Source organism: Phyllobates terribilis, unplaced genomic scaffold (assembly GCF_046119375.1).
Source record: "Phyllobates terribilis strain yellow unplaced genomic scaffold, ASM4611937v1 Scaffold_11__3_contigs__length_659146591, whole genome shotgun sequence".
In the NCBI taxonomy this organism is placed as follows: domain Eukaryota; kingdom Metazoa; phylum Chordata; class Amphibia; order Anura; family Dendrobatidae; genus Phyllobates; species Phyllobates terribilis.
In genome coordinates, this window is record NW_027362771.1 from 373,255,405 (window position 1) to 373,280,183 (window position 24,779).

The 24,779-nt window shown below is 43.6% G+C and overlaps 1 protein-coding gene across 11 annotated transcripts in view; it reads right to left on the reverse strand.

Moving 5' to 3' along the window:
* TJP1 (tight junction protein 1) overlaps positions 1-24,779 on the reverse strand; it is a 486,079-nt gene that overhangs the window by 74,704 nt on the left and 386,596 nt on the right. For 9 of the 11 annotated variants that reach the window (XM_073652935.1, XM_073652936.1, XM_073652933.1 and 6 more), the window contains one exon: positions 19,789-19,845. In XM_073652935.1, the coding sequence (XP_073509036.1) occupies positions 19,789-19,845 (57 nt within the window). Of the gene's footprint in view, positions 1-19,788; positions 19,846-20,049; positions 20,100-20,190; positions 20,331-24,779 lie in introns of those variants that run through there. The other 2 variants (XM_073652940.1, XM_073652942.1) reach the window with 2 other exon arrangements.

A 24,779-nucleotide genomic window follows, 5' to 3' on the forward strand; every position in this document is an offset into this window, starting at 1 on the left:
AATGCTTATAATTTAAAAAATGACCATTTTTTGTTCTTTATTAAAATGAAAAGGTTGAAAACTCTGCTGTGCATAATAATTTGGAACATGCATTTTGAGTGCAGTTGAGTTTTTTATTTTTTAAAAAATATACTGTTATCATAGGCAGTTTGTACAAAAACATTTCAATTGTACTCTAAAATAGTTATTTGACTGGAAAATTAAAATGATTGCAATTCATATAGGTAATTTGGGAAAATCTGAGAAAATATTATTTGCATAATAATTTGGAACACAGTGTAGATTTCCATTTTGAGAACAGCAGAAAAAGTTCTGCATGACGCTCTTTTTCTTCAACTCTAACCACAGAAACGTAAGGTAGCCCAGACGTTTGGCACCACACAATCAATGAGGTCCCCTTGCATCAATTATGCAACTGATTCATTATAGGCATTAATTCAGTTTATCTATTCCTCAACGGAACATCTGAACGGTGTTCAAGACTTGTATATGGCAGTGTGGAGTAACGTGAAGGACCTTCGCTCTGTAAATCAACTTTGATAACTTGCATTAAAATAGGCTCTACACTCTCCTGGTAAGTTATTAGCCATTTCCATAAGAAATAGGCCAATAAGAATTTACAGTTATATGAGCACACAAATCTCCAAGGGTGCCCAAACTTTTGTATCGGCCTATTTTCCTTTAAAAAATTACAAGAATAGGGGGAGAAAAAAAAAAACATAAAACACACACACACACACTAATAAATAAATATAAATATATATATTATATATATTATATATATATATATATATATATATAATATTAGTACAGACCAAAATTTGGACACCCCTTCTCATTTAAAGATTTTTCTGTATTTTCATGACTATGAAAATTGTACATTCACACTGAAGGCATCAAAACTATGAATTAACACATGTGGAATTATATACTTAACAAAAAAGTGTGAAACAACTGAAAATATGTCTTATATTCTAGGTTCTTCAAAGTAGCCACCTTTTGCTTTGATGACTGCTTTGCACACTCTTGGCATTCTCTTGATGAGCTTCAAGAGGTAGTCACCGGATATGGTTTTCACTTCACAGGTGTGCCTTGTCAGGTTTAATAAGTGGGATTTCTTGCCTTATAAATGGGGTTGGGACCATCATTTGTGTAGTGCAAAAGTCTGGTGGATACACAGCTGATAGTCCTACTGAATAGACTGTTAGAATTTGTATTATGGCAAGAAAAAAGCAGCCATGTAAAGAAAAACGGGTGGCCATCATTACTTTAAGAAATGAAGGTCAGTCAGTGCGAAAAAAATGGGAAAACTTTGAAAGTGTCCCCAAGAGCAGTTGCAAAAACCATCAAGCGCTACAAAGAAACTGGCTCACATGAGGACCGCCCCAGGAAAGGAAGACCAAGAGTCACCTCTGCTTCTGAGGATAAGTTTATCCGAGTCACCAGCCTCAGAAATCGCAGGTTAACAGCAGCTCAGATTAGAGACCAGGTCAATGCCACACAGAGTTCTAGCAGCAGACACATCTCTACAACAACTGTTAAGAGGAAACTTTGTGCAGCAGGCCTTCATGGTAAAATAGCTGCTAGGAAACCACTGCCAAGGACAGGCAACAAGCAGAAGAGACTTGTTTGGGCTAAAGAACACAAGGAATGGACATTAGACCAGTGGAAATCTGTGCTTTGGTCTGATGAGTCCAAATATGGGATCTTTGGTTCCAACCACCGTGTCTTTGTGCGACGTACAAAAGGTGAACGGATGGACTCTACATGCCTGGTTCCCACCGTGAAGCATGGAGGAGGAGGTGTGATGGTGCTTTGCTGGTGACACTGTGGGGGATTTATTCAAAATTGAAGGCATACTGAACCAGCATGGCTACCACAGCATCTTGCAGCGGCATGCTATTCCATCCGGTTTGCGTTTAGTTGGACCATCATTTATTTTTCAACAGGACAGTGACCCCAAACACACCTCCAGGCTGTGTAAGGGCTATTTGACCAAGAAGGAGAGTGATGGGGTGCTACGCCAGATGACCTGGCCTCCACAGTCACCAGACCTGAACCCAATCGAGATGGTTTGGGGCGAGCTGGACCGCAGAGTGAAGGCAAAAGGGCCAACAAGTGCTAAGCATCTCTGGGAACTCCTTCAAGATTGTTGGAAGACCATTTCCGGTGACTACCTCTTGAAGCTCATCAAGAGAATGCCAAGAGTGTGCAAAGCAGTCATCAAAGCAAAAGGTGGCTACTTTGAAGAACCTAGAATATAAGACATATTTTCAGTTGTTTCACACTTTTTTGTTAAGTATATAATTCCGCATGTGTTAATTCATAGTTTTGATGCCTTCAGTGTGAATGTACAATTTTCATAGTCATGAAAATACAGAAAAATCTTTAAATGGGAATGGGTGTCCAAACTTTTGGAGAGGGAGAGGGAGAGGGAGATCAGGAATAGGATGTTTCAGAACTTTCCTAAATTCTTATGAAAAAATATTCCCCACAAACTGCATTGAACTACTGTACCCAATTTATTATATATTTTAAGAGTTGAATTCGGTCCATTTTATACCGATTCCGAATCCACAGCCCTGGGACATACTCCACTAGAAGAGCTCCACTAGTGTTGTCTGAAGGTGGTGTTTAAACAACAACGCGCAAATATAATCCAAAGGACACAAACAAAATAAATCTGTTATATGGGGCTGAAATATTTTATTTAAAAACTGATGCAAGATCATTATAAAGAAGTCAAACATTTTCTTCAACATTGAGTACCCAGAAACTGGATATAGTGAAAGGAGATCTAAAAAGGGGGCCAGAAGGTAAAAAAGATAGTACTAGGATTCATTACAAAGATTCATGCATTCATATGTTCTCACCTTTTATAAGTTTCTGTTCTTTATGCACAGCCACACGACTGGACCAATCTGCTCACAATGTGGCACAGAGATAAATCAGGGACTTCATTTAGACTATGTTTCAGCCCTCTAGGCCCTGACTGTTCAAGATATCCACCGCACTCTCAGAGTCTATTCAAGATGCTGTATCGATTGGTACACATCAAAAAGGCATGAACCAGTTGAAAAAGATTGGCGACAAATTGAAGACAATGTTTCGACCAGTCGCGGGTCTTTATCACAAAGTCACAGTATATCTGAATCATTGAAATGCAGCATATGAAGGCATGAGCTTGTTATAAAAGGATAACTCAGAAGGGTCCATCCATATGGGGAATAGCAGAGGTAACGCAGACACATCCCGTGCCATTGCAGAGTGCCTGCATTACTCTCTACTATTCCCCAGAAGGATGGACCCTTCTGAGTTATCCTTCTATAACAAGCTCATGTCTTCATCTGCTACATTTCAGTTATTCAGATATACTACAACTTTGTGATAAAGACCTGGGACGGTTTGAAACGTCGTCTTCATTTTGTTGCTAATCTGTTTCAACTGGTTCATGCATCTTGAATACATCGACTCAGAGAGCGGTGGATATTCCTTCCTATATACCGGGGACTACAAACTACTCCTCCAGCACCTCCATTTTATTTTGAGTGCAGACCAATTATTAACTGTTTGAGATTCTGCATAATATGGAACATAAAAGTATTAATATATGGCCAAACGACTGGACAAATATGTTCCAAATCTACCACATAGGTAAATCAGGCAGATTTTACAATAGATTTAAAGGGGTATTCCCATCTCCAAGATCATATCCCAATATGTAGTATATGTGTAATAATAACATTAGCTAATACCTCCAATTAGAAAGATCTAGTCAAATCAGAAAAACGACACTGGCTCTTTCCTCATGTGCAGGCATTGCAGGACGTTAGGTACCCATGGTTCCGACCACTAGCAACAAGCTAACTGTCACTATATCAGTGGTCGCAACCATGGATACCCAAGATCCTGCAATGCCTGCACATGAGGAAAGAGACATCGTGAATTAGAAAAACTATACTACACTTTTAATTGAAGGGATTTGCTAATATTATTATTACAGCTACTACATATTGGGATAGGATCTTGGAGATGGGAATACCCCTTTAAGCTCTCCAGGATGTACAGCTCTCCAGGATGTACCATTCTCTTCATATATCGCAAAAAAAAACAAGGGCTACAAAAGAAAATATTAATTTAAAGCTCTTCAGGACACCACTAGAGAGGTCATGTTTTTGCGCTTAATTCCCGATAAGTTGGCTTCATATCAGTAGCAAACAATGTTTTTTAACCACTCACAAACAAAGAGCTAAACCAATTAGATCCGTGCAAGGTCATAAAGCCCAAGATTGCACTTGTATCGGCGGAAACTTAATTGCTAGTTCCATCATAATGTACTACTTTTTCTCTTAAAATGACAACCACAGAAACCAAAACAGCCCACATTATAGTTACTGGGGTTCTTCTTGTGCAGACTGTCGGTCATCACGGCTCAGATTCTTTCAGGAGTTTCATTTTTCTGTTCCTCTAACCCAGCATAACAGTTTTTGGTGCCATTTGTTTTGTTAAAACCAGAAGTGGATCCATGAGGTAGAGAAAGCATAAGTGAATGCAAATACAGCTCTTGAATCCACTCCTCGCTACAGCAAAACAGCAGATTCTGCCTACGGACTCATATATACCTGCAGATTTCAGTAGTAAGTTGCATATTAGTTGTTTTACACCCATTGAGAAAGTCCCGGCAATACAGTTTACAGTATGGTGCAGCATGGTCCAGTGGGTTTAAGGTTATGCCTATCAGTGTATATTTGCTGGTTAAAAAAAAAAAAAAAAAAAAAGACATTTTACAACTTTATACTTGGTCCGCCTGGGTCTTTAAGGCAGTTATGGATAAATACACGGAAGAAGGCAGGAATACTTACTACACAACAGATGATGTACTGATGTGTAATGAAGTCATGTTTGTCTAGGAAAAATAATTCAAAAATATCCTACTGAATTATTCACAAGATGCTGCACTATAAATAAAGAGACGATGTGAGAACTGTTCATTATGGCGCACAGGAAGAAGTTCTGCGCTATTATATCTACTTATTACATACTAATAAAGAACATATTCAACATGAAGGCTATTAATATTCATTCGATATAATATCACACATTAGATACACTAATAAGCCCTCACATTCTCCCACTACAGTATGAATGTCACTGTGCATGCTTTTTTTAAATAACATAATAGAATCAAAATATAGTCACCTTTCCCAATATATCGGTTTCAGAATAGAATGGCATTTACCAGAATGTAAAGATTTTGGAGCATCTTTTCTAGAACTCTACGTTGTGACGTTCCCCAGCTATTCCTCCAAGGAATAACTGAATATATTGAAAGCGGGTTTGAACAGCTGGGGGAGCGTTCTTACCCTGCCAAACAGTGCTGTCAGACCCCTGTAACAGAATAGCAGCACTCAGTTTATATATTAAAGGGAACGTTGCAGCTGACAGATGTCCTCCGATAGAGGGGCAGCATGCATCAGGCACTGGCTATATGATTTCAGCCATGTATGTGACTCAAACAACTAGTTTCCTGTGCGGCTCGGTTCTCAGCGATTCTTACAGTAGGTTTTTCTCTTAAACGCTGAAGTGTTTCTGAGTCAAACATGCATGGATGAAATCAAGCAGCCAGCTTCTTATACATGCTGCCTGTACCGGTATCAGCTGTTCGGTTCTTTTTGAAGATGTGGTCTAGCATTCAACTTCTTTATTATTTTTAGGACAAGTTCTGGTATAAAACAACAAATTGAGGCACATTTACATAGCTCCTGTTTCCGTAAGTTGGAGCAGTTTCAGTCACCTGACTGCTGCAACCAATTACAGGCTTCAGCGGACCTACGACATCCTGACAGTGCAGTCATCACTTGTGAGGCCGCCCAATAGAGCAGCATGTGCTGGGTCCACAGAGATGACAGCATGGTCACGGCTCCAGGCTCTTACACTATGGACACTGCCCTGTGCCGTGCTCCACGTCAGGTTTCACAAGTTGCCTGGTGAACTTAAGCGACATCAACCAAAGCCTTTTAAGGCCCACTTAAGACACTTCATTTGTGGGCTTGTTAACATGACCGTATTTTCTGTCCGAGTGCGGTCAGTGAAAAAAAGCCTTAGTTACTTACCGGTAACGGGATTTTTCGGAGCCCATGACAGCACCACGAGAGAGAGGATCTGCCCATCAAGGACAGGAAACCTACAGGTTAAAAAGGACGGCACCTCTCGCTCGCCTCAGTTTAGTTAACAGAGCATGAGAGGACCGCCAAGGTTAGTTACAATAAACACATCATTACATTAAGTACATTACTTTCACCAACTTCTCCCAAAGGTACACAAAACAAAGGAAAGTCAACTCTACGGGAGTGCAAAACACCAGTGAAGGGAGGGAATATATGGGTGCTGTCATGGGCTCCGAAAAATCCCGTTACCGGTAAGTAACTAAGGCTTTATTCGTTCTCCCATGACAGCACCACGAGAGAATTAGAGACGAAAGGAAATTAGGGAGGGATCACCGCTTGAAGCACCCTTCTCCCAAAGTGAGATCAGCAGAGACGCCCAGGTCCAATCTATAATGCCTATAAAAGGTAGAAGGAGAAGACCAAGTGGCAGCCTTACATATCTCTTCGATGGAAAGCCTCGTTTTCTCCGCCCAGGAGGTTGCTATCGCTCTGGTGGAATGAGCTCTCAACCCCTCCGGAACCTCCTTATTCTCTGAGGAGTAGGCGAGGGATATAGCCTCTCTAATCCATCTTGCAATCGTAGACTTTGAGGCCTTACAACCCTTTCTAGCCCCCTGATGGCATATAAATAGGGAATTATCCTTCCTAAAACTGCGTGAAATCTGTAGGTATTTGAGTACGCACCTCCTCACATCTAAAGTGTGTAGCCTCTCCTCTTTTTGATTTTTGGGGGGAAAGCAAAAGGTTGGGAGAACTACCTCCTGAGTTCTATGGAACCGAGTGACTACTTTTGGAAGAAAGGCTGGGTCAGGTTTTAATACAATCCTATCATCCAGAATCTGAGTAAATGGCGGACATATGGAAAGAGCCTGTATGTCACTCACTCTTCTGGCTGAAGTCAGGGCCACTAATAGGGCTGTTTTTAGGAGAATAATTTTTGGGGAGGCTAAATCTAGGGGCTCAAAGGGAGGATTAGTTAAGGCCTCTAGGACCAAATTCAAATCCCAGGGAGAGGATTTTGCTTTGATAATGGGTCTACACCTAAAAGGAAGCTTTCATAAATCGTGCTATCCAATAATTAGCTGCAATATCGGAAGAAAACAAAGCTTCCAAAGCAGACACCTGTACTTTTAAAGGTACTAGTGGTAAGCCCCAATTCTAAGCCTCGCTGCAGAAACTCTAGTATTTTCCCAACAGGGGGCCCCTCCTCTGGTTTAAATTCAGTAAATGATAAAAACTTCCTCCAGGTCCTAGCATAAATGCGGGTGGTAACGGGTTTTCTGCTAGACAAGAGTATTTGCTACATTTGCGGGGAATCCCTTGTTGGTTAACAGCACCCTCTCAAATTCCACGCCGTCAAATGGAGACTCGAGGCTGGAGGATGGGAAACCGGACCCTGAGTGAGAAGGTCCAGAATTTCCGGAAGGATCCAGGGATCTGATATGGACATTTTTCGGAGACAAGGGAACCACGGTCTTTTGGGCCAAAAGGGGCATATGAGTATTACTCTGGCCTTGTCTGCCCTGATCTTCCTTATAACTGCTGGAAGCAGGATCATGGGAGGAAATGCATATGCCAGAGGGAATTTCCAGGGAACCATAAAGGCGTCCACTGTCAGGGGTTCTTCTCTGGGGTCTAGGGAACAGAATGTTGTCACCTTCCGGTTGGATTTTGTCGCAAATAAGTCCACTGTCGGAAGACCCCACATTGCCACAATTCTGGAGAAGATTTGAGGATTCAAGGACCATTCTCCCTCTTTTATGGAAGTACGGCTTAGGAAATCCGCTGTGACGTTTTCTTTCCCTTTTAGATGAATAGCCGAAAGGGAGAGACAATGATCTTCTGCCTTCTGAAGAAGTCTGTCCGCTACCCTCATTAAGTCTCTTGAGCGGGTTCCCCCTTGGTGATTTATATAAGCTACCGAGACTTGATTGTCCGAGAGTATACGGACATGCTGGCCCTGTAAATATATAAGGAACTTGTTGAACGCATAAACCAGAGCCAAAAGCTCCTTAACATTTGATGACAACTGTATCTCACTCCTTGACCAGGTCCCCTGAACTAAGTTCCCACTGAAGTGAGCTCCCCAACCTGCAGCACTCGCATCTGTAGTTAAGACTGCCGTCGGCTTACACTCCCAGGGGACCCCCCTAGAAAGATTATCGTGTCGTAACCACCAATGAAGGGAATGTATGGCCCGAGGACACAGGGTAAACTCACGGTCTAAATGTCCCTCTAGGACTAAGTTGTTATACAATACATCCCACTGAAGAGCCCTTGAATGAAATTGTGACCAACGAACTGCGGAAAAACTCGAGGTTAAGGTCCCTAATAGCGACATGGCTTTACGGAGTGACAGAGGGTTTATCCATACACTGTCTTACCAAACCCTGGATTCTTGTAATTTTTTCTTCAGATAAACAACAACTGTTTTTCAGAATCTAACATGACCCCCAGATACTGCTGAGCTTTGAGTGGAGTTAATCTAGATTTTTCCAAATTTAGAAACCACCCCAAGCCCTCCAAGACAGACATGGTCACCCGAAGGTGGGCCTCACATTGAACAAAAGAGTTTCCCACTATCAGGAGATCATCTAGGTAAGGGATTATTAGAATGTCTCTTTCTCCTATATGGGCCATAACCTCTGCCATTAATTTGGTGAAAATTCGCGGGGCTATTGCTAACCCAAAGGGAAGTGCAGTGTACTGAAAGTGTTTAACCACCCCCTCAATTTCAATGGCCAGCCTCAGGTATTTCTAATAGTAACTATGAATGGGAATATGGTAATACGCATCCTTGAGATCGAGAACTACCATATAACAGTGGGAAAAAAGCAACTTTATTACTGTTTTCAAGGATTCCATTTTGAAAGTGTCTACTTTAAGGAAGCTATTTAAAGATTTTAGATTTATAATTGTCCTGAAACTCCCATCCGGTTTTGGGACCAAGAAGAGCGGAGAGTAGAATCCGAGACCCTTTTCTGAATACGGAACCTCAAATCAGGACGTTTTTCCTTATTAAGACTTGAATTTCCGATACGAGGGCAGTCTGGCGTTCTGGGGAGGAACTAGAGGGAACAATCATGAATCTCTTGTGAGGAAAAGCTTGAAATTGAAATTTTAGACCATATTTAATCAGGCTCAAAATCCAATTACTATGAGAAATCTGTTCCCAAGCTGGGAAAAATAATGACAATCTCCCTCCCACCTGGGCTGATTGGTTCATCTCCAAAAAATGAGCAGAAGCCAGGGAATGCACAAAGAGAAGGCCTCTACCTTTTCAACCTCTTTCTTCGGACTTGTCCGGTTCCCTGAAGAATCTTCTTCGGATGAATTTTCTTTTCCGAAACGATCTCTTAAAAGGAGGGTAGAGGTACTGATGGAAAACCCTTCTTAGGATCTCCGGCCTTCTCCAATAATTAGTCCATAGTCTGGCCAAAGAGATATTCCCCTTCGCAAGGGATTGTACACAGCCTGGACTTTGTCTGTACATCCCCAGGCCAGCATTTAATCCATAGCGCTCGTCGAGCCGCATTTGACAGAGCTGATGACTTTGCTGCCAACCTGACTAAGTCCGCAGACGCATCAGCAAGAAAGGCCGCTGCACCCTGAACCAGTGGAAGGGAAGAAATAATCTCCTTCCTAGAGACACCATCCCTTAGCTGACTGTTTAACTGTTCCAGCCAAACCATCAGGGCTCTAGATGTGCAGGTGGCTGCTACTGCAGCTGTCTCCCATGCACCTTTTAAGAAGGTATCGGCTCGTCTGTCCAGGGGGTCTTTTAATGCTCCCATGTCATCAAACGGGAGGGAAATCTTTTTTGCCGCTTTAGCGACAGCAACGTCCAGCTTTGGTGCTTTTGACCAAGCGGAACATATGGCATCCTCAAATGGGTACCTCCTCTTGAAAGATGGAGGAACACTGCCCTTCCTGTCGGGTTTTTTCCACTCTCTATCAATGAGGTCTTTAACTCTTGTATTCATGGGAAAACCTTTTTGCTTTCTCTGACCTAATCCACCAAACATTACGTCCTCCACAGATTTTTCTGCCCTCATGTCTACAATGCCCATCGTAGACCGGACAGCTTTTACCAAGGCATCAACCTCCTGCAGAGGAAAACACTGTCTATCCGATTCACTATCAGAAGAAGAGAGAGCGGAGGAGGAATGTCAGATATGTCAGAGTCTGAACCCGGCTGAGGTTCCCGAGAAATATGAGTAGATTCTGAGCCTTGCAAAGCCTTGCCTATTTCCTCTCTAATTAAAGTCTTTAGGCCCAGGGAAAACCCCAGGGTTTCCTCCGCCATTACTTTGTTAATACACAGCTGGCACAATTTCTTATTATATGCATCTGAGAGCGGATTGCTGCATAAGGCACATTCTTTATGTTTCGTTTTAGCTGAACATTTCTTGCTCTGAAAGACGAGTTTATAGAAAGAAAAAAGGAGGAGGAAACTATTAGTAGAACTTCCACGAAGATTCCACTTACCCCACAGAATATCTGGTACCGTAGAAGCAGAAGAATACATCATATCCGGCGAGGAATCACGCTGAACCAGACTATTTTTTCTGCTCTTAGTGGTGAACTTCTTAGCTGAACGACTAGACCCAGACCGGGAATGACGTTGCACCACCAGTTGTGAGGGCTCCCCAGAGGGCTGCTCCTGCAGCAGTTGTTCTTGCTGAGGTGAAAGCTGCTCCTGTGAATCTCCCATGTCTACCAAGGTAACAATGGGCTGGGAAGCACCTCTGTATGTTGCCAGGACTCTTTTATACTGGCCATACCAGGTACCATGTGTGGGTTGTTTTTTTTTTTTTTTTTCCGAACCCAGGAGGGAGTTAATTGTTCCCACGTGGTTCCCCTCCCCCCAGGTGGGCTCACCGCCGCCTGCCCAGCTGACATTGGGCAAGAGACCATCTTCTGCAGGTAAGCCTGCGAGGTCTCCAATCATGGACAGGAAACCTAAACTGAGGCGAGAGAGAGGTGCCGCCCTTTTTAACCTGTAGGTTTCCTATCCTTGATGGGCGGATCCTCTCTCTCGTGGTGCTGTCATGGGAGAACGAATAAACATGCAGTTTCTTCAAATTGTGTGAAAAAAAAAAAAGAAATTGTAGCATGCATTATTTTTTCTTATGTAAATCAGATGAGACTCGACCATGCAAGAGCACGAAAAAAAAAAATAAGATGCCATATAAAGACAAAGTACAGCAGTTTTTTACGAATACATTGCCATTCTGTGACTTGGAAAATGTAAATGGCATTGTAAAAGATTAATAACAGCTGCAGTAAAAACAAAAAAACAAAAACAGATTGTATACAGATGACAAGTGAGAAAAAAAAATTGTCAGACTTTTATGGATGAAAGTCTAAATAATTGTGTTTTGTATATGCTCTTGTGAACCTTCCTTGAGTGACTGAGTAAGGTTGTATTCAGTTTCCATGTGCTCCTGAGGTTGTCATTCCATCAACTACCGTAAGCACAACTCATCTCTGGACTAGTTCACATTGCAACGCGGCTCTGCTGACAGGCACCGGATATCAATTTGCTTGCCGATTGACCATTTGCCTGCTATAAGCATAGGGAACTCTCCTCTGGAGTTGTTCACATTACGCTGCAGTAATTCCAGGACTGGCTATACTTCAGTTCCTGTGTTTGGTCTTCTGGAGCGCCCTGCTCTATGGTCCTGGCCCCGCTCTTGCATGTACCAAAGTCCACTGTTCCATCAATTTCTGATAATTTGACCTAACACAATTGTGTTGTACAAAATCCCAACAGCATCATGAAAAATTAGCAAATTCACAAAAAAAATCAGTCTAAAAGAAAAATGGGCCACTTCAACCACATGCAATGCATCTGTCATTTCACAAAATTAAAAGGTGTGGTGAGATAAGTTATTATGGGCAATAAGGACATTTTGTTGTTAGCACATTCCTAAACGAGGACATATAAATGGTGGTGCCGTTATCAACAAACAATCAGGTTTCTTTCTCTCCAGAATACTGATCAACAGTAAGCTTCTTTTTACACTGCATCTATGGCGTGCACTCCTGGTGTCCGGCAAGAAACTCAAATGTATACGCAAGACATATGCAACTGACTCCATGTTCAACTGATCGATGGTGATAGATTATATATATTTCATAGGATAGTCCAAATGGCGGATAAGCAGCCCCAATCAAATTCCAAAGAAATTCAAGCTGTCCTGCAGGCTCAGGATGCATCAGTGTCAGTGCGAACTATTCAAATGACATTTGAATGAAATGCTATGGCAGGAGACCCAGGAGGACCCCACTGCTGACATAGACATGAAAAAGCTAGACTGAAGTTTGCCAAAATGTACATGAGTAAGCCAAAATCTTTCTGGGAAAGCATCTTGTGGCCAGGTGAGACCAAAGACAGATTTTTTTGGTAAAGCATCATTCTACTATTTACGGAATGAGGCTTACAAAGAAAAGAACACAGTACCTACAGTCAAATATGGTGGAGATTCAAAGATGTTTTAGAGTTGTTTTGCTTCCTATGGCACTGAGTGTCTTGAAGATGTGCAAGGCATCATAAAATCAGAAGACTATCAAAACGATTTTGGGTCGCAACGTAGCGCCCAGTTTCAGAAAACTGGGTTTGCGACCTAGGTCATGGGTCTTCCAGCAGGACAATGACCCCAAAAATACTTCAAGAAGCACGCAGAAATGGATGGAAACAGCGCTGTACAGTTCTGAAGTGGCCAGCAATAAGTCCGGATCTAAATCACCTGGGGAGAGATCTTAAAATTGCTGTTGGGAGAAGGTATCCTTCAAAGATGAGAAACCTGGAGCAGTTTGCAAAAGAAGAGTGGTCCAAAATTCCAGTTGAGATGTGCAAGAAGCTTGTTCATGGTTATAGGAAGTGATAGTTATTCCAAAAGGATGTGCAACCAAATATTAAGTTCAGAGTGCCAACAATTTTGCCGGCTCATTTTTGGGGTTGTGTGTGAAATTAAGCCAATTCACCTTCCTTTTGTTTTTTTTGTGTTGTTCCAATACACACAGAGGAAATAAACATGTGTATAACAAAACATGTGCAAGTGTAATAATTTTTCTGGGAGAAATACTTTACTTTCTGGAACAATTTCAAGGGGGCCAACACTTTCGGCCATGACTGTATATATCAGGAACAGAATAGACATTTATAGGACATTTCATAACTTTCCCAAATTCTTATGAAAACATTCACAGCACATCCTGCACTGAACCCAATTTATTTTATATTTTAGGCGTTGATCCATTTAATACAGACTCCACCGCCTTGGAAAAAAAAATTCACATTCTATGCTCTATAGTCTGCAAATATTTTAAAATTTCCCCTTATCACTTTTCTAAAAAAGTGGTCTGTGCATCACTAAAGAAGCAGGTCCTCTATGGCCCAAAAAGATCCTAGTTACTTACCGGTAACGGGATTTTACAGAGCCCATGACAGCACCACCTGAGAGAGGGTATCCGCCCACCAAGGACAGGAACCTACTGAATAAAAAGGCGGTACCTCTCCTCCGCATCAGTTTTTTGTTTCAGAGCATGAGAGGGCCTCCGAAGACAGGTTAATACATAACCACCACCTCAACATATGTACTAAACACCTTTAAAAAAGTGCACACCACAGTGATAAAGGGGAGGGAATTAATAGGGTGCTGTCATGGGCTCTGTAAAATCCCGTTACCGGTAAATAACTAGGATCTTTTCCCCTTCTCCCATGACAGCACCACCTGAGAGATTTATAGAGATTAAATACCAGAGGGAGGGATCACCGCTTGCAACACCCTTCTACCAAAGGACAGATCAGTAGAAGAGGAAAGGTCAAGACGGTAATGTTTGTAAAATGTAGCAGGGGATGACCAAGTTGCCGCCTTACATATAATGTCGATGGGCACATCCGCCTTCTCAGCCCAGGAAGCAGCTACCGCTCTGGTGGAATGGGCCTTCAGGTTCTCAGGAACCGGCAGATTGCTAGAAGAGTAGGCTAAGGTAATAGTATCCCTGACCCATCTAGCTATGGTCCCCCTTGTAACCTTAAGTCCTTTCCTAGCCCACTGAAAGGATATAAATAAAGCGTCACTCTTTCTCCAGGCTTTTGTCACTTCCAAATACTGGACTAACACCCTCCTAACATCTAAGGTGTGAAGCTTATATTCCTCAGAATCCCTAGGATTAAGATAGAAGGAAGGGAGAGTGATTACTTGAGTCCTATGGAACTTGGAGGCTACCTTTGGAAGATAGGCCGGGTCTGGTCTTAAGATTACTCTATCCATACATACTTGAGTGAATGGATGGTTAATGGATAGTGCGTGTAAGTCACTGACTCTACGAGCTGATGTCAGGGCCACCAATAGCGCAGTCTTTAAAGTTAAGATTTTTTCTGAAACCTTCTCTAAGGGCTCGAAGGGAGGTTTGGTTAATGCTTCCAGAACTAAATTAAGGTCCCAAGGAGGCATTCTTGGAACAGGAATAGGTCTGGATCTATGACAGGCTTTAATAAATCTAATGATCCATCTATTTGCTGCCAAGTCATAATTATACAGTGCCCCCAGAGCAGATACCTGTACCTTAAGAGTACTGGTGGCTAGTCCCATGTTTAACCCCTTCTGGAGGAATTCTAGTATGGCCTCAATAGGAACCCTCCCTTTGGCAGACTGACCCGAGGTAGACAAGAACTTAGCCCAGGTTCTACCATAGATTCTAGTTGTTATCGGCTTTCTACTTGCTAGAAGGGTAGTAACAAGATCTGGAGAAAACCCCCTTTGCGTCAATAGCGACCTCTCAAAATCCAAGCCGTCAAATGCAGGCCCACTCTTTGGGGATGACAGACTGGGCCCTGCCTGAGGAGATCCGGGATGTCCGGAAGAACCCATGGATCTGCTTGGGACATTCTCTTCATCCAAGTGAACCATGGTCTCTTGGGCCAGAACGGGGCGATCAATATAACCCTCGCCCGTTCCTCTCGGATCTTCCTCAGGATAGTAGGGATCAGTACTAAAGGGGGAAAGGCATAAGCTAGAGTGAAATCCCACTGAATCTGCAGCGCGTCCACCGCAAACGCCCCCTCTTTTGGATTCAGGGAGCAAAAGGTTTCGGTCTTCCGATTGTGTCTGTTTGCAAACAGATCTATCTGGGGCTGTCCCCACCGATCCACAATCTGCTGAAAAACGGCTGGATTCAACTCCCACTCTCCTTGTTTCAAGATGTGACGACTCAAGAAATCGGCCTTTATGTTCTCTTCCCCTTTTATATGTAGTGCCGAGAGCGTAGGTTTTTGGCATAGGAGGTGGGAAGACCGATTTTGCATAAAGCACACTCCCTGTTTTTATTTTTAGCACTACACTTCTTCGCCTCCTGCCCCAAGAAATAAAAGGAGAAGAAGGAGGAAAAAGAGAGAGAGAGAGAGAGAAGAGCACATTATTCAAGGTGAGACTTTCACGAAGATCACTCACCACACTGCCGTTCAGACTAGGGTACCGGAGGCGGTGGTTGCCGTTCACATGAGGGCTCCCATCTGGCGGAGGTGGACTGACGAAGTCTTTTCTGACCAGTCTTGCCGGAACTCGTACGCCCCTCACTGCTGTGACTTTGTCGATGGGAAGATTCCCGTTCCATTTGTTTGAGCTGCTTGCGCTGCTTTGATGGCTGTGGCTGCTGCTGTACTTCCTGTGGCGGTGACAGCTGCTGCCCAGGTGACTGCGGTTCCTCATTCATCATGGCGGGGATGCAGACACCGCCATCCTGATTGCTCCCCATCCTTAAAAGCAGTAAGGCTCCACCTCCTTTAGGCTCCTCCCCTTCCGGCAGCGTGCTCATCTCTCTTTTCCCTTTTTTTTTTTTTTTTTTTTTTTTTTAATTTTAGCCAGCTGGCGCGCTACCCGCAGATCCACCTGCCTCTGCGCGTGCGCAGCCCAGCGGCACCCGGCGCGCTTGCAGCGGGATGACAGCTTCCCACCCGCGCATGCGCAGACCCGGTTTCCGGCGCACTCCGTGATAGGGCGCGTCAGCACCCCGCGCGTGCGCAGCCCGGACTTCCGGCGCGCTCCGTCAGAGGGTGCGACGCGACCCCCACGTGCGCAGCCCGGAAGACCTGCCGGCCGGCGCGCTCAGTTCATCTTTGCGAGGCGCAGGCCCCGGCGCACGCGGGGAGGCATCCGAAGGAAAACAGCACCTCCTCCCCACACGCAGACCCGGGCAGCAGCCAGACGGGCTGGGAACAGGGACCATCTGCTGCTTCCACGGCCTCCAGGCCGCACCGTCCATAATCCAGGTACGTGAGGTACCACCTGGTGAGGCTCCCATCAGGGACAGGAACCAAAAACTGATGCGGAGGAGAGGTACCGCCTTTTTATTCAGTAGGTTCCTGTCCTTGGTGGGCGGATACCCTCTCTCAGGTGGTGCTGTCATGGGAGAAGGGGAAAAAAAATTTTTGCCAATAAAGTGGCATAAATGAGAGGCTTGTGTAGATTTGACTCACTATAATGTTTATGCCAGGTTGTGTTTTACTCCAACATACTGTGTACCCCAGCTCTGCATTTGTATTTTCAGTGTTCGCAAATTTCTCACTGTGTGCCTATGGCACCTATGATCTTTCACACACAAAATCAAAAAGTTTAAGCAACTGATTTAGAAACAAAAGGTCGGATTAAAGCTTACTAAAAGGCTTTCACGTGTTTATTAGATGAGTCAAAGCAAATTGTAGTCTTCTGCCATCAAAGAGCCATTGTTTTGTCACAGAAGCACTGACTGCTTTGCGGCATGCACACAAGACCAGCTGTGCAATAGAACCTGGATGGATCGTAAACTCTATTAGGACGTGTTTACACGCAGCACGCTGCTTGGAGGATTTTACAGTGCAAATGAATGGAGTTTTACAAAAATCCATTCACAGGCTGAGAAAAAATAAATAAAATAAAGACATTTGAGGGCAAGCAGATTTTTTAAAATTCCAGTATTCATTCTATCTCTATCTGACTTTTTTCCCTCCCAGATATTGCATACATATGGGATATCCAGTGTGAAATGCATAACTGAATTTAGTGCAGGCGCTTCATGCTGTAAGGCTGAGCTGTGATTGGTTAATGCAAGCAACTTTCTAAGATATTATTATCAGGCCAGCATATTAAAGGGCACTTACACTGCAATATAAGCATGAATGAGCGTTGTTAAAAATACTCAATTCACAATTATCTTGCCATGTAAACAGGCTGGCGATCACCCAATGAGCGCGCAAAACACTCGTTCATTGGGTGAAAATCTTTTGTGCAGCAGAAACAATCATCGTTCCCAATGATGCATCATCCAGGGCAAACAGTACTCTCACAGGACAATGGCGGCCTATGCACACTGAGCGATTTATTACAGATCACACAGGGCGCATCGTTTACCTTGGTCTGCCTTTGTAATCAGGCACTGATCACCATGTTCACTAGCACATAAGTTCTCATTGGATCCATGTGTGGTCAGTTTTCAAAATAAACAAAAAAAGTGTGTCTGAATGGACCCCAATGCCGAGGTGAAATGAGCGCATGAAAAATCATCCGATTTTCATCTGTATTACCATCTGTTTGCCAGGATTTTACACCTGTGTGACATAAGTGTTTATACATAAACATTTTAAGATGTACTGTACATTATCAAATACAGTTTCCTAGACTAATAATGGCAATATAGCTGTAAAATTGGATGCAACGTGGATGATTTGTATTGGATCCAATGTTTTTGCGCACTCACGCGCTTGAATAGCAGAGTCTCATCCAATATAAAGGAAAATAATAGTGCAAGCTGTGATTTTTTTCTTCACAGGGACACTGGGTCTATGGAGAAACTCATGAGAACTGTCCTACTGAATTACACTGGTCGGTCCAATTTGTACTCAGACAACACATGTCCATATAACACGCTCATCAGAACGCACCCAAAGACTTATTTTACAACTCTGTAATCCATTGTTCTGGAGCGTACTGCAGCTATTACAGAACCAAACTTCCATTGCAACATTATTGTCTACAGACCTGTTATAGAGCTAAGGCTTCTAGATCAATAAGAAAATAAGTAATGCAAGATTAAAAACTGGAGCTGCCCACGGAGACGCAATTACAATTTTTCTAACACGGGTTTCCAAATAAGGCTCTGTTCACAAGACCGGTAGTTGGTTCTGGTTCTGGTTCTGTTCTGGAAAAACAGAAATAAAGTGCTCCAGTACAGGACTCATTCATTAAAATGGGAATGTTTGTCATAAAAATGTGTTTGCCTCCCTACTAGCTGCTTTCAGCTTATTCACTGAATCATAAAAAGTATTTCATCTAACTTTTTTCCAGAGAAAAAAAAAATAATCAGATAGCAAAGCTGATTTTTTTTTTCTCCTTTAACCTACAAGTCTATGGAAAACTTTTCCTAAAGCATGGTTTCCATTCTGCCACATTTTTTTTCCTACTTGTAAGGGATTTAGTCTAAAAAAAAAGATATATACATGTATATAGAGCAAACAGATGGCATGTCAACAGAGCCTAAAATTGTTGAAGTATGAAAAAAATTACTAAGATCTCTCCATGTGTGCTGACATTTCTTCTGTAAAGGGGGTTGTCCACTACTTGGACAACCCTTTTCTAAATGCCACATGCAGAACATTGTTACGTCAAATAAGCGGTCAGTAAATAGCTGCAGCTCGATCAGTGCACACATCTGCTCGGATGGAGCTGCTGCTGTTCAGCGCTCAGTGATTGGCTGCAGCACTGACGTAACACTGTGCCAGGAGACCGCACTACTGACAGTTAGAACGATGCCAGTGAGGGAGGTGAGTGTTAGCTTTTCGCATTTTACTCAGGGGACTAGGGCATTTAGGAAGGAGTTATCCAAACATTGGACAACCCCTCCAAATATAAAAGGCTAAAATAAAACATAGTAAAACAGTAATGATCTGTAACCACGCTTATACATAGAATGTATTGAGAAAACTTAGATCGAGAAGCATTACAGGCAATGGACCCCATCATTAAAAAACACCCAATGTCACGCAGCTCCGTACCCACCACGGAGGTCCTGTGCACCAGGAGTGACATTACACTGCTCGTAGTTACCTTCTTACCACCACGGTGTACAAAGTACAAGAACTGGGCACAAATTCGGAGACTGCCACAGCTGCAGAGAAGCTGCCTCTGTCACCAGAGCAGTGAGCAGTCTTACACCATCTCACAGGTAAACCCTGAGACCGTGCTCTGGCCAGGAGCCGTCACTTCTACACCTGGCGTGCGGTGCTGCGCTTGGGCACAGCTGTATATACACGTCCTCCACACTGCCCGGATCACAGCAGAGAGCTGACAGCACCACAAGTGTGCAGGAAAGTGCGCCATGAATATCTATAATAAACACAGCGGGCACTACCACACTGGCAGCGGCCGGACCTTCCAGTGCAGGGCACCAATGCCAGCCACAGATCTCACACTCCAGCTGACAATGACACAGTTTACAAGGGATTTGGACAAAAGGAAAATGACAAAACCTATTTCCTTCTCTTTGGCTTCCTGACATCTGGCTTTTGTCTATTGTTCCCAGTGGCAGTCAGTATCCTGAGTTACGCAGAGCGGAGTTAACCCATAGCTGTCCGACTTACCCTGTGGAGTGTGACTGTCTGCTGCTCCCATATCGCAGTCTCTTCCATTACAGTGTTCTGTGGAGGAGAAGAGGGGACAGGTGAGTAATGTACACCGACCAGCACACATCAACAAGTAACAGGCGCACAGAGGAGTACACTACAACTCCCAGCACAGCATGGCACGCAAGGCATCCTGGGAGCTGTAGTCTGCAGTCAGCTGGCTCTACAGGCAGCAGCGCACCGGCCTGTACACAGTGCCGCCACTAACGGATCACACACCGGGAGCAGAGCTCTCAGCTCGGGGCGTCTCCTGGGGAGGAGCTGACAGGCCGAGTAACTGCTCGGGTCCTCCCCGCAGTAACACCAGGGAGAAGTTGTCACACAGCGCAGCGGAGGGGGCGGCCTCAGCACAGCACTCACCCGAGCCCGGGAGGACGGGGACGTGCAGCCCCAACTCTAGAACTGCTCCTGCTGCTCTCCCGTACACTAGGTGGGATCACTAGCCACTTGGAAAGGGGGCGGAGCTGCTTATAACCCCGCCCGCCGTCATACGTCAGCACGTTCACACCAGCGCTACGTCCTTACGTGGAACGCAAAGCCAGCTTATCTGCTCTAGCCACCCGCCCACAGCCGCTCTGCTGAGCACAGTCCTGACACGGAGAGGTCCGCTGTCTGACGAATACCACTGCCCCGCCATGGCTGTCTGCTGGCCTCCTCAGTCACAAGCCTCACAGGTTGCACCAATGGTATCTCTGCCCCTGCAGCAGCCAATAAGTGATGTCACAGCACATGCTGTATGTCATCATCGCAGTGACATCACTACAGTACCTGAACCCTTGTAAAACCCTTGTAAAAGACAGGACGGCCTGGACATCAGCCCTGGATCAGCGGGGTCAGGGGTGAGCAGTGCTCTTTAGTTTACAACAGTTGTAGTGGTTTTTAGGCTATTGGATAACCTTCACTTGACAAACTCAACATTAAACATATCAGGTCGGAAAATGTTACTAACCTGCAGATATAGGGTTAATCTGCAAGTTCATAGCGTAATGAAGGTGCCCAGCCGCCATACTAGACGTGCGGCACCCGGGAGAGAGTTAACGATACTTCTCCTGGGAGCCCCGGCTGTCAGTCATACAGGTGTGTCAGTACGGCTACAGTCACTGCACAGTGAGCTGTAAACGCGGCAGCACTGACTGACAGCCGGCTGGGCAGTGCATCAGTGGACAGTCAGCATGCCGGGTGTGCGTACAGCCACCGCCCCCTGCTGGAAGGGGTGACTGGAGGCACTCCACCCTCCTGTATTACTCAAACAGATTTTCACAGTGTGTCCATTTATACCATCAGTGTATCTGATTTTTTTTCCGGATGCAAAACATCTTTTCTAAAGATTATGAAGATTCTCTTACTCATTGCAATGTGAAAAATTGTAAACAGCATCCACGTGCTGCCGTGATTCTCACAGACCCATGAACTTATGTCCATTTGTGATCTGCGTTACGAGTCAAAAAACACCCATATAACTCCATGATTTTTTTTTTGCTGACACAGCCAATTTCCCCATGTTATTTTCCTTTAATGAAGGAAAAATGTCAGGAAAATATTTGACTGACAAGGCTGGTAGACATCAGAAGAACCAAACCACATAAATATTACATGTTAAAGTATGTGTTTTATCACATCAAGAAGAAATCATCCTCGACAAACAGCAGAGGTAGAAGACATGTAGAATAGGAAGTTACTGGTGACCAAGCTGCCATTTACCTCAGGTAGATCATGACTTGAATGGTTTGCTTTACAATGAATTTGGTAGGTGAAATACTAAAAACAGAAAAACATAAGAAATTTGACACAAACCATTTTGAGTATCAGTTCCAAGCGTCGGACGGCAAGCAATAATAAAGTGATAATCTATCACATGAAACCAACCTTAAAAGGGGTGTTCTGAAGTTTAAAGTTGTGCCCTATCCATGGGATAGGGGATAACTTTCCGATCCCTGGGTGTCTGAGCAGCGTGGCCCCCAGCGATGCTGAGAACCAGAGCTCTTCCTGGTCAAACATGCTTTACCACTATTCTCTCTTAATGGGAGAGCTAGAGATAGCCAAGCGCTGCACTCCGCTGATCTCTGACAATTCCATTAGAATGAATGGAGCAGTGGTGTACATGATCGACAACCACTTCATTCACATGGGGCTCTTGAGAGCTCTTGGCCTCAGGATTGCTGAGGGCCACAGTGGTCTGACCCTCAGTTATCTGAGGGTTCTCTCTCATCCTGTGGATAGGGGATAACTTTTAAACCTTTATAGCCCTTTTAAGGATTTCTTCTTGTCCCCCTAGGGAACGTTTGTGTTTTCCAATACATTTTTGCATGTTAAGTAAAGAAATAAATAGAAGGTACTCTAACAGGACAGCCAGGTAGTACCCTGCCTGTGTTTTTTTACACATAGGTGCCATAATTGTTACTATGGAGTTAAACAGCCACAGTTGGCTGTTATTTAAAAAAAAAAACGAAACTCCTTAAAATTTAAAAAGGTTTGTCACGCCATGAAATCTACTTCATTATTGTAACCAGCTCCTAAATCTCCATTGAACCAACTGTTAAATTATCTCTTCAAATAAACTCTACTATAACACAGACCAGACAGGCCAGCTCTGGCTCATGAGGACATCCATATATCGTAATTATTAAACAACTTCTTAGAGGGCTTTCCTATTAATGACACACTATTGAGGAGGAAACTGGTGATGCTCAGCTGTGGATTTTCTCATACTATCCATGATGAAGAATACCCCAGGAATGACACACTGCAGCTTTCTAGGCTCTGACAAAGTGGGGGGCACCAGGATGGGGACGTGGCAAACCCCACTCATAAAATACATGATGACTGGCGACATTCCTTCCCCAGAGGTGCATCTCACTTGTCAGATGCACTGGATTCATTAAAAGGCAAGCACCTCTTAATGAATCAGGAGTGTCTGACTCCAGGGCACCTCCTCATCAAGACTGGCAGAACAACGCCAATCTTGATAAATTGGGGCCCAAGTTTCTACTATACCAGCACTGCCAGGAAGGCTGACAGTCCTCTTTAAAGTATATTTAACACATCACCTGAAGCACTCCTCCCATCAAAGTTTTTTTTGCAATATATTGCAATCATCATATTATATAGCACTGTGCACTTACAATTGCTAATTTTGCCCTTCTACCCAGTTAATTCTTCTCTTTTCCATTAGGTCTATGACATCAGGTGATTAAAACTGACTAGCTGAATCCTTCTAACCTCTATGTAGAAGCAGGAAGTTCATTTTCCCTGCACGAGTCATCATTAGAACCACAATTCTACTCCCTGCAAAGTGCTGGCAGCCCAGCTCCACCCCCTCTTCCTGCCTCTTGACCCAGCTGCTCTGCTCCTCCCCCTGGAGGAATTTGCACAGCTCTATATAATATGATTGCTGCAATATATTATGAGGATAGCAATTTTGATTCTTTAATTAAGAAGGATGGCGCTGTCACTTTTCCAACAAAAGTTAGACCTGTGAACCAGTGACTAAATTACATCAATGTATATGCCGTCATGCACATGGGCTTCGATAGGAAAAAGTTCACAAAAATGGTGTGCATATAATTGGAGGATACATCAAGCCCTAACTGTATAAATATAAATCAACCACACATCTCAGTACAACTGTAAACAAAAAAATAATGTGGTATATAGCTTTTTAATGGCAATATATTTGTATATACAGATGCATACATCTCCACTGACTATTCATCTGTCAGGACTAGACATGAGCAAATCGTTTTGATGACAAATACGTGTAGGATTTTTGGATATTAGCAGGAATTGACGTATTTGAACTATTTGCTTCGCACAAATCACCAAACAGTCCGCTGCCATTTTACAAATTGAGTAGGATCAGCCAGAGAAGCTTCACAGTCCTTTCAGCTATCACATCACATGGTATAGAAGAGCCAATCATAGCCTGTATAAAAGCCCAGTTGGGGAATGTAGCAACAAGATAGACAGAGGATGTCACAGCTTAACAATAGAGATAGTGAGGGAAAGCCATAAAACCTTAGACAAAAACTACATAAAGTAATTTGCTGTATAACTGCATTAATGAAAAACACAAGGGTAGTAGTCTGCGAATAATACAGAGATATAATTGATATGGAACAGGCAAGAATGCCAAGGCCAATCATTCAGACAGTAACCCTACCAAACACAGGTCACAGTTGACAAGCGTATTAGTGAGAGGTGCTGCTCTCTCGCTTCCTCCAGATGTATGCGATTTATCCGAAAGCGAGGAAAGTGAAGCCAGAGCTGATTGGCCGCACTGTTATGTCATGCGATCCCCGGGAGAGCCAGTGCCAACACCTCTGGAATAGTGTTGGAGCAAGAGGCGAGTATAAGTGTTATTATTTCACAAAAGGGAAAAATGAGGATTGAGAAGGGGTAGTCTGAGCAGTGGACAACCCCTTTAAGTCCTGAATAGGGGGGTCTTTCACAGCTCTAATGAATTTGTCCAGTAATTATTTTGTCAGAAAACTGAGGTTCATGAAGATAAAAGTTGGAAACAGTTAAAGGGGGGGGGGGGGATCTGTCAGTAGGATGAACTCTCCTAGGCAGTCTATATGGGCATGCAGGTTATAGGAAACTTAATTTAATGATACCTTGATATCTGCTATCTGATGTTTTATTCCACAGATATCCATGTTTTTCTTATATGTAAATGAGCTGTTCCAGGCTATGGGCCGGACACTGATCTCCCTGATAATCTGCCTCCGGAGCTTATTATAAATGAAAGGGGATGTTACCAGCAGGGCTGTGGAGTCTGTAAGCCAAACCACCAACTCAGACTCCTCAATTTCCCCGACTCCGACACCACAGCACAGCCTCACTACTGAGCATGTACATTACGTGCAGCAGATTCATCTCAACTAAAAGCAGAGACCCTTAGATCAGGAACAGAACAGACATTTATAGGACATTTCATAACTGTCCCAAAT